Source organism: Brachycentrus maculatus, unplaced genomic scaffold (assembly GCF_059751285.1).
Source record: "Brachycentrus maculatus isolate JH-2025_06_01 unplaced genomic scaffold, ASM5975128v1 h1tg000493l, whole genome shotgun sequence".
In the NCBI taxonomy this organism is placed as follows: Eukaryota; Metazoa; Arthropoda; class Insecta; order Trichoptera; family Brachycentridae; genus Brachycentrus; species Brachycentrus maculatus.
This window is the reverse complement of record NW_028281240.1, coordinates 392,501-407,911: the sequence shown is the minus strand read 5'-3', so window position 1 is coordinate 407,911 and position 15,411 is coordinate 392,501. Positions and strand designations below refer to the sequence as shown.

Below are 15,411 nucleotides of genomic sequence, written 5' to 3'. Positions count from 1 at the left end.
CGTAGATGAATTTTTTGCTTTAAATTACGTTTTTGTATTGAAATGTAAGTTTTCTTCCAAATGAATATATGATTTGAAAAGAAAAGAGTTATTGAAAAGTAAATAGTATTTTTTAAATAATTATTTAAAAAAACTGTGTATAAAAAATAAGCGCATGATAAATAAATAACTAATGAATTAATTTCATAAAAAATATTGTATAATGTGCCTTCGAAAGGGAGGACACATTATTCTAAACTGTAAATTGTAAATATGTGTTTGATGAAAAAATAAAAAAAGTTCTGATCCAACAACTAATATAAGTAACGAGATTTTTTAAACAAGTCATTATTTAGTTAGATTTTTAAGTTGCGTACTGTAAAGTTTTCCAGGGTTAGATTAAAGTAATCCATAAAGATGGATTTACCCAACGACATGTATGTTAGTTTCAATAAACGCTCTATTTTAAAATGTCCCACGTCTTGGAAATTAAAACCACTGTCTACTTTAATAAATTAATTCAATTAAATTTAAGCGGTTAAATATGTAAAAACCGTATGAAACACATTTATTATTCATGAAATATTTGGGTATACTAGTTCTGTGTCTTCGTGTACCAGATTCGTTCGGAGGAAACCTTTTTAAATTCGTAGAAAAGGGATAATGTAATAAAACAGGGACAGAGAGCTAACTTTGGATACACTCAATAAATCCCTTTTAAAGTCGAATCCTGAATAAATAATAACAAGATCGCTAGTTTCAGTGCCCGTTCAATCTGGGGCGGATTCTCGGGTCTACGGTATGCCGGTAGCTAATGGCAGCCGGAGTTTGCGAATCAAGCAAATTGAGCGCTTGTTAGCTCCTCGCTAAGCAAACATGTATATCGCACATTCTGGAGAGATAACAATTTGCATGGTAATTATCCAGAATTGTATTAAAACACTCATGAATAGTAAATAGCGATATAGTGCGATACACCAATCTCTCATTCGACTTCTGTCGCTCCCGTATAACGGTATGAACCCACAGCTACTAGCTAGTAGCACTTCGTGATAGCGGTGAAGCTGATTATTATTCGTATTTGGTATTTAGTTGATATATTGGATCAATTAGGAGATGCGAATTCAGAACTATTTACTGATTTTCAAGTGGGTGGTACATACATACTTATATAATCTACATAAGCCTAACACTCATACATGAATAATTTAATCTCATGTCTAATTTTCATAACAGGTAAATTTACAGAATAAATAATCTCTTTTGAGAAAAAGCTTTAATTGTTCTTACCACTGATAATGATACCTATAACTGTTTTGAGAATTTAGTTAACATCAGTAAAAGTGATTTATTTTCCATTCACACAGACTAAGCCATCAAATAATTATAGTAATTAATTATGATTGAGAAAAGGCTTAAAATTTCTTCATTTAGATAATTAGTTGGTTGATTTAAGTATGGTTAAAATACGGTATCAAGAGACGTTTGGAAATAATTTTAATATTTCGTGCAAAAAGACTTATTTATTGATACCAAGGAATTTATATGTATATCGTTTGACAGGGCAGTGGATAAATATAATGCAACCACTAAAAAAATACTACTTATAAATATAATGCAACCACTAAAAAGTCTTCATATACGAGTATCTTTTATGACGAATATGGTATACTATACGAGTACATAAAGCTCAATCTTAATACATATATTAATATATTGTCAAAACCGTCAAATCTCGTCCTTGTTTTGTATCTAATTATATTGTTAAATAAACAATTGTGTGGTTACGAGATTGACACGGAAATTAGGTAAATGTAAATCCAACTTAAGTGGTTTTATTTGATACATAAATACACTTTCATCGATATATATAAATTGATGAAAGTGTAAAGTATGCATTAATTCTTTTACACAATGATGTTAGATTGGGATTTGATGAAATAAAAATGAAATAATGAAATAATAAAAAAATACTTCGTACGATACATATTTGGTAACCATGGAGGAGTTTATGGTAAAACCAATAATGGAAAATGTGTTTACGCATAAAATTAGGAAATAAATTTTATAAAAATATTTTGTAATACACGAGCTGTTATTTTATTTTAATAAGTCGTCGGGATATTTATCTTTATATTACATAAAGTTCTGAAAATGTGAATTTACGGTGCATATTTTTATCTTTTAAAGAGATAATGTTTTTTTTTTATTATTGGTATTGCGATTATTTGCTGTGATAATAAAAAGACTGCTTGATTTTTTCAAGTAACAATTTTAGCCAAATTATAAAATCGCTTTAACGATTATTCAAATGACATTTCATTGGTGGTTTGAATGTAGTAAGTACCTAAGCTGTTATTTTTAATAGTTATTCACAACGCGAATTTGTGGATAATCTTTTTCAATGATATATTTTTAATATCACGGTTTAAGTGAAAAAGCGACAAATAGAAAAAAAATGCATGTGAGACAAATGGAGTTGGATAATTGTGTTCACGATACAGCACAATTGCGGCTCTATTATGTTAGGATTATATATATATATATATATATATATATATATATATATATATATATATATATATATATATATATATATATATATATATATATATATATATATATATATATATATATATATATATATATATATATATATATATATATATATATATATATATATATATATATATATATATATATATATATATATATATATATACATACATACATACATACACACACATACACATCCATATACAGATATCAACCTCTGTTGTGGCCATGGCAGATCTACCAAAATGCTACCATACCCTGTATAACCTGATTAATATATAAAATAGTAGATTACGTACACAATAAACAATATTTCGAAGTTAACAGTGAATTTAAATATTTGTACTCAAATATAAGATCAACCGCTTAAGGGACCGTCATCCAGATTTTAATTGATATCTAAATACAGATATAAGGTATGGAGATGGAAACATGAGTGTTTCAATTTGGAGTAATAAAGTTGTTGATTATGGATAGAATTGTGATCACTTATACCAGTTAAAGACAGATCGTAAGACCTGTAAATATCCATATTCTCAACTCAATAACTTAGTCTCTGTCGATATTAATATGAAAAAAACAACATATTAACCTTACCGGGAGTGTAGGTACAATAATTGATGTCCGACTTTCTCTGGGGAGTCGGTTCTTTTAACATGTTTTTTTTCACGAAATCTACGTATTATGAAGATATTATCTAAAAAAAACCCACCATCTCTTGATTTTATTTTATGACAAATTACATGCAAATATCCACAGATTGACATCTGTCTATAGAAGTTACATAATTTTTAATTTTAAATTTACTTAGTAAATGTAATCTATTGTGCCACGTATTTCGATGCATACCGCATCATTTACAAACACCGTTTTTGAAGTTACATAATTGCTATACAAGTTACATCATACCAACTGACAGACGGACTTCAACGTCGCACTGACGTTTATTTACGTCCATACTCCCGGAAAGGTTAATGAAAACAGTTAGTAAACCGCCACCTTTGCAAAGCTCCAAGGGTCGCAGTCTGAGTTCGATCTGTTTATGGCAGCCCTCCATCCTCATAGCGCACATGGAGGTGTACAGCTTCAGGTCTGACGCGCAGACAGGGAAGTAGTCTTCGCTGGTCTCGTCCAGGGGGCAGTCGAAGAGGCAAGAGCACCGGGGGAAGTTGTCTGATCCTAGTTCGCACGTGGCATCGTAGTCGCAGTGGATGTCCTTGCAAGCCAGCTGTTCCAGCGTGCTCAGGGAATGCTCGGGATATTCCGTCAGCCCGGGGAGCGACGTGGAGTTCTCCAGATCTTGCTCAGACAGGGTTGGCGGGAAAGGTATAGGCAAGGCAGTTGCTAGAGAGAGAGAGAATGTTAAGTTGTTAGTATTTATTAGATAAAAATCAGAATGTAAATACGGTATTAGTGTTATTCCGTGGAAAACGGTATTAGTGCTATTCTGCGGAGTTCTCCATGTCTTGCTCGGAGAGGGTCGGGGGAAAGGTATGAGCAATGCAGATGCTAGAGAGAGAGAGATAGAATATTAAGTTGTTAGTATACATTTGTTAGAGAAAATTAAAATGTAAATACGGCATTAGTGCTATTCTGGAACTGTTTAAAAAAAATATTTATTGATTTGGCATTAAATTTGTGTAGTGACATGTTAATCATTTAAAAAAATAATAACACGTTAGTAATCAATTAATGTCTTTAAGTCAAAATTTATTGAGTATTTTTTGGATCTCTTGCTATAAATTTTATGGTGATTATTAGCTTCCCTAATTTGTGTTTTTTTTTTATCTTTTTTTCACGAAGTTTTGTATTTTTTTTTAACTTGTATTTTTTTTTCTTTTTTCATTATTTTTATTTTTATTAAATTAAATTTATTATTATTTTCTATGTAATCTATCTTAATTTCTATGTTATTTTTGTAAAATGCAGTAATGCCGTAAATAAATAAATAAAACTGCTTATTGATTTTTATTTCATTACACACTAGTTTCGAAAACTATAGTTGTTCTCATCGACAGGTGATTATTCATTATTGAAAACTGTAGTTTTCGAAACTTGTTGTGTGTCATAAAATGAAACTCAATAAGTGGTACTACTTTGTTACGTGTTAATTTTTTGAATTGCTCCTATAATATTGATAATATAATATGTTTGCAGCTCTACATATAAAACCAAAACACAGTTGATTGAAAAAGTACAGTTAAATGACCAATGGAAAAACAATGACATTAAAAACTACAAATATGTTATTATTATGTTAAAATTTATTGGATTTTCAAATTGGAAATCAGCTGTATAATAATTGCAATGATTGAATTTTTGGCTCAGTTACATTTTTTTAACAAACTTTGATCAATAGTGTTATTAACAAAGAATATAATAATGACATATCGCTCACTACTTTCAAGAACGTCAAAAATCTAAAATCGACCATTTTCAGTTGTGCATGTTTTCAGAATGCCCAAAAAATGTACTAAACCCTAGCAAAAGAGGCATATTTTTAACTTAATATTTACCCGCTACAGGGCAGAAAATGTTGATTTTGCATTTTGAAGAAAAGGTATTGTTACTTATTTTTTTAAATATACTAAATATTTTTCAAATGGAGAAAAAACCTTCAGGCTTTACCTAAAAAGATCTGCTGCACGGTAAAAAGTTCGATAAGCGGCTTGATATTTATTTTTAATACATTGTATCATATTCTTAAACTTTGAAAACGTTCTCCTGAAAAATCAAGTATTTTGATTTATGACGTTCTTGAAAGGAGTGAGCGATATGTATTTTGTGTTTCAATGTAATGTAATGTATAATATACACATAAATTAAAAATTGAATATGTTTAACTATTGAATTACCGAAAAATAGCCAAAGTGATAATGAGTTAATGATACATCATGATTATCATTATATTATCTGTTGTGACTCAAATATGACCCAATCATTGTCTTCACTTTGTCCTTCCGTCTGCCTTCCTCACAGTAATTAAGGCGTTCATGATTGGTCGTTCATGACAGATCGCATCTTGAAATGTGCGACCGAGCCTTTGAATAACCGGGTAATTGCTATGACCGAATATACCCGAATATACCCGGTTATATGTCTATAAATATAGCCGGGTATATTCCGGCTATATTTCTATTTTTATTTCTAACAGTCCATTATTGAATACACAGGACTATGTGAAATTAGTGAAGTGCGTATAACGTAAGTGTCAATTTTGGATGAAGAATATTATCACAGTATCGCTATTTTGGCATAACTCAAGAAAAATCGAAAACTCTTATTAGATAAATATTGGATAAATAAAATAATGTAAATTAAATAAATATTTTGTCCGCCTCCGTAGTGTAACGGTCAGCACGCTCGGCTACCGTTCTAGAGGTCCTGGGCTCGATTCCTACGGGGGGTCAAATAAATATAAGTGATTTATTCAATATTACCCTGGGCTGGTACCTGAAGCGGAGGGCTGATCATCTTTCCTTCGTGTGTTAACGATCAAGATAATACTACGTTTATATAATGCGGTGCCCTATGCACCATTGGGGTGCGTATAAGGGTTTGATTTTTTAAAAAAAAAATCAATTAAGTACAAAAATTATATTACCAAAAAACATAAACAATAAATAATAAGTATAATTCTTTCTACAAGCATAAGAGCTAAGTCTCTTTATTGGAGAGAACTGAATTTTTAGTTTTAAGATTGTAAAAGTAAAAATGTCTAGAATATTTAATGAATTAAAATTAAAAAAAAATAAACTTTTGTAACCATATTAAATAAAAAAAAAATAAGAAAAACTATTAAAAATGTTGATTGTTCTGAATTTTACATATTTTTAACTAACTAACTAACTAACTAACTAACCATCACGCCGCTTCCCCGCAGGGGTAGGCAGAGAGAATAGAGCGCCACACCACTCTGTCCTTGCAAACATTCTTCGCCTCTTCCACGTTCATGCATCTCCTTATACATACCCGCCGATTGTTACGACTCCTAACCTGACGTACTAACCTGACTCCTAACCTGACCTAACGCTTCCATATTTTTTTGCGTATAAATAAGTCTATTTGCAAACTATTTACATATAATCGAGTATGTACGTTAAATCTGATATCCTTCGCTCATGAAAATATCTTATTTAAAAAAAAAATGTAACCCAAAAACCTTTTTCTACAAAAATTATACAGACTGGTAATAAAATGAAACCTTTTTTTCTGTATAAGTGACTACGTATAATGACAGTAATAGTATGTTAATATAAAAAAGTAAATGGTTTGATTTCTATTACATATTTCATGAAAGGAAGAAAATCCAGGATTTAAATATGGTTATATCGTATAGGTCTACTGATCTGATGTGTATTTTTTTAAAAGCAATGGAGTCTAGACGATTTTTTAAAGGAAATCTTCTCTTTGCCTCCATTTTTTGGTGAGAAATATTTTTCCTTTGATATTTTTAATAGATTTTAAAGATATATGTAGAAAGTACTTGCCTAGTTATGTAGTTTGATACCGATACTGATATTAAAAACATTGGTTTTTGTAAGATTGTGACTTCGTTCTTTGTTACTTATTATGTACCTACTTTAATATGTGTGATGTAATTTTTTAATTTTTTAAATAGAGTTTCAATCGTAGAGTTACGTATAGATACGTCTTTTGTTTCAATCGAAAGTGCTCTTTAAAAAATAAAAACAATGAGATTTTAATTTTCAACAAATTTAATGATTCCGATTTCCCAAAAGGATGTGCATTTGCCCTCATTGCTTAGTAAGTTGGTAAAAGTATAAACTTCGTGTAAATATTAAAGTGTGTGTATGTGTTACATATGTTATGTGATGCTGTGCAACACATACCACGTGCTTGATTCCTGAAAGCACGTTCGCTGAAAACAAATTGCTTGCATACAACATAGTTTCTAGAATCTTAAGAAGTTACGCGACTGACTAAATTCCACACTTTGTACGTATATTTAGGTTGCTTGATTTAGATACACGTATTATCGTACGACATATTTTACTCCTGTTGAATATCACATTCTGTATGTCACCCGACTTGTGAATGCAGCCAGGATTGTCAAGTCAACCGAGAATGAACGAAGTCAGACGTCTCTGCTAATACATTTCGCTCAAGATAAAGCAAAATTTCGCAAGCAACCTTCTTACAACTGTATTATAAAAGAGTTAATAATATTTGTATTAAAACATTTTAAATTCATATTATTTATTTTAATATTAGAAATAGAGGACGTTATCAGAAATGTAAACAAAGTAGGGACAAGACGACGCGAAAATATTGTGTAAAACGTAAACAGTGGATTTGCGTAGAGCATTTGAAGGACGTTTGTGTAAGGTGTTACGAATAAAAATGAAATAAAAGTGTCCTTATAAAATTAAGCTCTTAATAAAATATTTTACGTATTTAATTTTGAATAAAACTTTTATGTAATTTTCTTATTACTTCAAACTTCAACCGTCAAAATATGCTTAAAAAGATTGGGTGACAATTGTCACCCACTCGCCCGTTCTTATTTGTTAATGCCACAAGCCTAGTCCTGAATTAATTGTTTCTTCACCACAATTCTCTTATCCTTTAGCTTCATATTAGATTCAGAATTCAATAAATTTGATAGAATAAGAAACACCAGGATAAGAGGAATATGCGACATGCAAGACGTTGTTAGGTGGGGAAGACAACGAAGAAAATGGAACCATCCAGACTCCCCGACAAAGAGATAGATTGACAGCTGGGAACCAACATCACAGGGGGCTGATCCCTCTTAAAAACAGGCCAGAAGGCCTAAACCAAGTAGGCAAAGAAGTAGAAGAATAAATTACCATATTACGAATTATTTTCCAAATTGACTTACTCAGAGCGATGGGCGGGCCCGCCACTGCGAACCGGTCCTTGCAGTCTCCGTAGAAGATGACGTGCAGCTGCTTGTGACGCGGCAACACGCAGGCGGCCTTCTGCAGCTCGCACTCGCTGCCGTACGTCACCATCGTGTTGGAGCAGACGGGCTCGTCGTCCGAGCCCTGGCAGTCCGTGGGGCAGATACACTCCCCGGCCGAACAGCGTGCGCCGTACTTGCACACTATGTTCTCGCAGAGAGCTGGAACAATTTTTTTTATTTAACTTCACGATTTTTTGTTAGTAAAGGGTTAGGTTAAGGGTTAAAAATAAAGAAAAAAATTTTCAAGATATTTTTTTATTTACTGTTTTGGCATTCACTTTGTGGTAAGACATGATGAAATCGTAAAAGAAAAACACTTGTTTTTACCACTTGAAAACATTACAATATCTTATGTAATAAAACGACAAATTTATCGTTCTTTCCACTTTTATTTTAATTTTAATTTTCGCCGTAACTGACATCATCAGACTGGTCAAATAAAGTAAAAGGGGGAAAACATTGTAGTTACTGTTTTATCATATGAAGTAGAGTTCCATAAAGAAATTTCAGCAAGAATATCTTTTAAAAAAACACTTGTTTTTTACCTCTTGAGTTTATTTTATAATAACGACTAGTTTCGAAAGCTATGCTTCCATTTACAGGTCTAAATATCATTTAATAAATAATATGTTTTTTTCGAAATTCTTCACCTTTGCTTTCCATTTTTACTTTATTTTCAAACTCCATTCCTAGACTAACCCCCCTCCTCCTAACGTATCCCCATCCTTATTTGTAGAAGAGTTGATTATTTATATTTTAGTTTATATTTAGACCTGAATATTGAAGTAAAACTTTTGAAAATAGTCATTATAATAAAATAAACTCAAGAGGTAATAAACAAGTGTTTATCTTTTACAATTCATTCCATTTACAGGTCTAAATATCATTTAATAAATAATATGTTTTTTTCGAAATTCTTCACCTTTGCTTTCCATTTTTACTTTATTTTCAAACTCCATTCCTAGACTAACCCCCCTCCTCCTAACGTATCCCCATCCTTATTTGTAGAAGAGTTGATTATTTATATTTTAGTTTATATTTAGACCTGAATATTGAAGTAAAACTTTTGAAAATAGTCATTATAATAACATAAACTCAAGAGGTAATAAACAAGTGTTTATCTTTTACAATTTTAAGATATTTTTACTGAAATTTCTTGATGGAACTCTACTTTATACGATAAAACCGTAACTATAATGTTTTTTCCACATTTACTTTATTTGACCAGTGACCGAGTTTCGTCGTTCAGTGTGGGTCATCACCAGTCTGATGAGTCGGTTACGGCGAAAATAAAAATAAAAATAGAAAGAACGATAAAGTTGTTGTTTTATTACATAAGATATTCATAGCAATAATTACACCGTAAAAAAGTTTTACTAAATTGGAAATCAGTTTTACAGACGTGGATATTTAAAAAAAAGTTCATGTATAAAGTATTTTCGCCTTTGATAATAAATAATTCTTTGTTTACAACACAAAAAACGTAAGCACTTGGCATTGACAACGTCCTTCAGTACAAAGCGACATTAATGAAAATATATTTAATTACATAAATATCAATTTGACTTCATAATAACTTATAAAATGGTTGTGCGATAACCAAATTTACGTCACGGAAATTGAAATAAATAGTTTCTCATTTCAATAACAAACTAATTTAAAATATGAAATCAGCATATACTCGTAGTTAAACTTTATATATTCGTTTAATTTGAAAATATTAGGAAGAGTTCTTTACGATAGTATGGACATGTAGAGCGAATGGATAACGAGAGAATGACTACGGAAATATATGTGGTAAACAGAACGAGGATGACCGAAAAGACTTGGCACGATCAGATCAATAGAATCTAAGATCTGTGGTGTCAAAAGTCTGCGTAATCGGAGGGCATGTATGATGGTGTATGTCAGGACAGAAGAGTGTGGCGTTCCATCCTTTCTGCCTACCCCTGGTGGAAACGGCGTGATAGTAGTAGTAGTAGTAGTAGTAGTAGATAAAGATTCCAATTGTAAACCTCAATTATTTTTTACAGATTCGCGAATTTGGCATTGGATTGATGATATTGCGTGGCAAATCTTCTAAAAGTGTTTTAATTGTGTGTAAATTGTGTGAGTGTGTAAATATTTAGAAGAAACATTCGGTACATGGATATAACTGCTAAAGAATGTCACCAAAACCATATGTGGCCTATCTTGTAAAGGTACGTCTGTTGTGTGCATGTGTGTGTGTAGTGGTCGCGGTTAACCCTAGATGTCGGAGATGTGGAGGTTTGCGGTTTGGTTCCAGACCCCTTTAACTGCAAATGGCCACCGTTGGCCACGTATTCTGCATAAACATACGCTACTCCTCGAATGCTCGAGAGTACATATTGCATTTAATTTCCATATGTAAGGATATTCGGACACGGCGGAAATAGAATTGGTCAATATTTTAGTAAGGCTATCGTTGTTGATATTTCAAAAGAGATTTACAGCAAATTTACAGGAGCCAAAAAGTATAAATATATATTTTTCTAATTAAATTTTTAGATTGATATGATTGCAAGACTGATGAAATTTTTTCAAAGCGTATATTTAAAAAAAAAAAATTACATATTTTATTTAAGTACATATTGTCGGAGTCGATTTAAATGTAAACTCATTACGAACATAATGGTGGCTCAGACTACTACACTACTACTACTACTACCATCACTCCGTTTCTCCCGCAGGGGTAAGCAGAGAGGATGGAAGATCACACTCATCTGTCCTGACATACACTCCTCGCTTCCTTCACATCCATATATCTAGTCATACATACATGCCCTCTGATTACGCAGACTTTTGACACCACCAGATTTTAGGTTCTGATTGATCTCATTCATTCTCTCGTTTATTCTCTCTCTCTCAAGTTTTTTTTCCGCTGTCCTTATTCTGTTCTCTCGGTCACATTCTTTCATACCAGCTCAGACCTCTCTTTGAAAAATCATTAAATTGTTGTTCATTTATAAATATTTTTCGTTTTGGCTTTGATTTGTTTAAAAATATATTCAATATTTTTTTAAAGCTTGACTAAACACTCAATACTAAAATAATAAATTAAAGTATTAAGAATCTATAGGGTACTTTATAAGGGCACACAGATTATTGTAAAATATCTAGTTTCTGATGAATTGTATAATGATATAAAGAAATATCAAATTCAATCAATTTTACGCACTATTAAATATTTACCTTATTTTAAGCAACAAATATGACAGTGTGCTGTATAAAATATTTACTATGCCAATAAGATAAATAGCATTGCAAGAGTTTAACGCATACTTTGTGATAACGCTTATCAATTGCTCTCTTAAAAGACAAATAAAATAAATCAACGAACAAGATGTATTGAAAAACAAAATGCAAACATTAAAAATTAATATGACATAAGAGAATATGAAATTGATTCAGGAGAATATTACGACTGAAATTTGTATGTGTTTTTTATTATTATTTTCGAACATCGTCAAAGCCAGAGGCGTCTGAAGAAAATTGTATGCTAATGGAAAAGTTATGACACTTTGAAAAAATACTCAATAAACTGGCGAAAAATACTCTCGCTAAACTTTATACACAAAATGCGCTATAAGACAACTGGCTCGAAAGACACAAAGAGAACATAAACGTAAGTTCTCAAGAATAATATGAGCTGTTAAATATCTCTCGACATTATCTTTCACTTAACTTGTCCACAAAATAAAAGCCGTTAATGTTGGCCGCATATGGCGAGTTGGTAGCTGATTTATAAGTGCCACACTATCGTACAAAATCTCCTAAACCTATAAATATATATTTTGTTTTATAAAATACTCCATCAAAAACTATTGAAATGCATTTTAACATTTTCATTTAATGATTTGGTAGTCACTTAAGGTTTTAGTGATGAGTAATTTTATTAATACTATATTAATAAAATTACTCATCACTAAAACCTAAAAAAAATATTGATAATTCGAGCTTGTTCCTTTTTATTTGGAAAATACCACTTTTATTATAATCTACTGTATTGCGACACGTGTTTCGATGCATTCAGCATCATAATCAAACACCGTATGTGAAGCTTAATCTAGATTTTAGGGTTCTGCCCTTGGGAGGAGTGTTACCAGTTATTACTCGTAATGACTGGAAACATTCGTAACGGGGTTAAGTAATAAAGTTACATATCACCTGATTGCTGAAAATTGATGAATTTATTTATTTATGTACATATGTATGTGTGCGTTATATTCCAAAACGATGGTGAACATTTAAAAGGAAGATAATAATAAAATGAGTGATAACAAAAAGATTAACGGTATTTTTTGTTTCTTTAATAATAGTAAAAATTAGATTAAAAAAGTCCTGAAAACCTTAGATTCAATGATGAAGCATTTTTTCATTAGGTCCTTAAAGTTATCATTTAATCAAAGTTTAAACGACGAAAACAAAAGAAATGTTGAATCATATTCTACATGCATCTCACCGTGCAAAAAAGCAGAAAGATAAGAAATAAAAATGATATAATAAAAAATATTAATTGAAAATATGAATATATTCGTGTTTTGAGAAACAGGGAATGATTTAAAAAAAAGGGTTCATAACTATTTCCACTACGGTAAATATATCGCTCACTCCTTTCAAGAACGTCATAAAACAAAAATCGTAAATTTTCAGTTGTGCATGTTTTCGGAATGCCCAGAAAATGTACTATATCTCAGCAAAAGAGGCATATTTTTAACTTAATATTTACCCGCTACAGGGCAGAAAGTGTTGTTTTTGCATTTTGAAGAAAAGGTCTTGTTTAATTATTTTTTTTAATTTACTAAATATTTTTCAAATGGAGAAAAAACCTTCAGGTTTTAACTAAAAAGGTCTGTTGCACAGTAAAAAGTTCAATAAGTGGCTTGATATTTATTTTTAACACATTGCATTATTTTTTTTAATTTAAAAAACGTTCTTCTTAAAGATCAAGTTTTTGATTTATGACGTTCTTGAAAGGAGTGAGCGATATGGCAGTTGTTGTGCATGTTAAAACCCGATTCACTTACATACATATTTTAACAGTACTTAGTATTCAGAACTTGAAATTGGAGAAGACCAGAAGAAATCCTTGCTCCTTAAAAGCTAGTTTGTCGGGCCATTCACCGTAGGGAAGAACGTAGACTCACAGGACCCTCGAATCTCAAAGTGCACTTATCTTTATCGTATGCAGCAAAAAAAAACGCTTTCGGTGAATACTCTGCCCGACAATCACAAAAGTACAGTAATAGCATGAAACAAATACCTATTACATGCTATTACTGCGCTTTAGTGGCTTTAGGGCAGTACTGTACTAATGTTTCTTTGAATAATATAACGAAATAAGATTTTATTAAATGATTCGGCAGTCACTTTGTGGTAAAATATATCAATTTTTAATTAATGTTTTACTTAGTAAATACCACTATTTCTTAAAATCTACTGTGACACGTGTTTCGATGCATTCCGCATCATTTCCAAACACCGTATTTCAAATACCGTATACGGTGTTTGAAAATGATGCGGAATGCATCGAAACACGTGTCACTGTAGATTTGAAGAAATAGTAGTATTTACTAAGTAAAACATTAATTAAAAATTAAATAAGATTTTTTGCCTCGGGTTCTTAAGTATGACGACTAACACTTACAAAATCAATATTTAAAAAATCGGTTATTCATAAAATCTTTTATCATGGTGAATACTTCATCGTTCCTGTGAGGTGCCTTGTGCACCACTTAGGTACGGATAAAGAAATAATTGACATTAGTTATGCACTTGAAAAAATACATTATTAAATCATGAACAAATTATGATAAAAATTTTCTCGGTTGTTCAGAAATTTCATAATTTTTCTTCAGAAATATGTGAAACAAGAGAATTTTTTCAGTATGTTAATATTATTTGAGTAATATAATAGTACTATGTATCCGCTTAAATATTCATTTTAACAGAAAGCCCACGATTTTTTGGTAAAACAGGTGTTGGTTTTCCTAACTTATAATAAATTTACTGTGAAGTAAACAGAAAAACTGTTGCTATTAAGGCGGAAAAACCTCTTAAGTTATACAAGTTATGCCGGCATAATCGACTTTCATACCGAACTCTAAATTTGTTAGAGTAGGTACATAATTATTATTATGTTTTGTAAGGTGGTGACACGGAATATCGTGACCTGTCAAAAGATCCCTTTGAAAAAAACCTTTTAAGAAAACACTGGAATTAGAATACAAAAGATGGAGGCTGTTTTTTCTCTTAATTTTCGCTGATGATAATTATTATTCTTTTCAGCATTCATACCAAGGTTGCCCAGATAGATATGATATTTCTATTCAACATTCATACTTAGGATGCTTTGATAAATCTGATATTTCTTTTCAATATGTATACCAAGTATTTATATTCCATATTATTATTATTATTATTTTTTACATCTCATCAAAGATGAAGAAGAATATGGAAGTCTGGGTATTTACGGGGCTGACGGTGATCACTTTACACACGTGTAGCATTCACCAATTCTGCCCATTATTGACAACCACACGGCTCAAATTCTTGGAAGTTCTAAATATATGAACCAATTTGAAAACCTTGTTCTTTAATCACTAGAACTTCACTATTAAGTATTTGGACACACTCAAAATGTTGTAAATTTATATTCCACCTTATTTCAATGTACTGATAATACAACTTGGCCTAAGCAACGGAAATACATTGACTTATCTTTAAGAATATTGAAACATTATGTATTTTTGCATGTGCCATAAAAATGTGTATTTTTTTAATGATGTATTTTAATAATATAATATTTATGTATAGAAATTAAGATTACGTAAGGCATAAATGTATTCGAGAAGAACAAAGAGACACAGTTCATTAACTTTTAAATGTTTGCGAAACTGTCCCCA

General features: G+C 31.0%; 1 protein-coding gene across 5 annotated transcripts in view; it reads right to left on the bottom strand.

Annotated features, from left to right (window-relative positions):
- LOC148302006 (agrin-like) overlaps nt 1-15,411 on the bottom strand; it is a 241,554-nt gene that overhangs the window by 11,571 nt on the left and 214,572 nt on the right. For 4 of the 5 annotated variants that reach the window (XR_015838714.1, XM_088272297.1, XM_088272298.1 and 1 more), the window contains exons 10-11: nt 8,402-8,644; nt 3,535-3,879 (exon numbers count right to left, since the gene is read on the bottom strand). Coding sequence is in view for 4 of the 5 variants with exons in the window: in XM_088272297.1 (XP_088128423.1) it covers nt 3,535-3,879; nt 8,402-8,644 (588 nt within the window). In the remaining variant the exon portion in view is untranslated. The remainder of the gene's footprint in view (nt 1-3,534; nt 3,880-8,401; nt 8,645-15,411) is intronic. The other variant, XM_088272299.1, reaches the window with a different exon arrangement.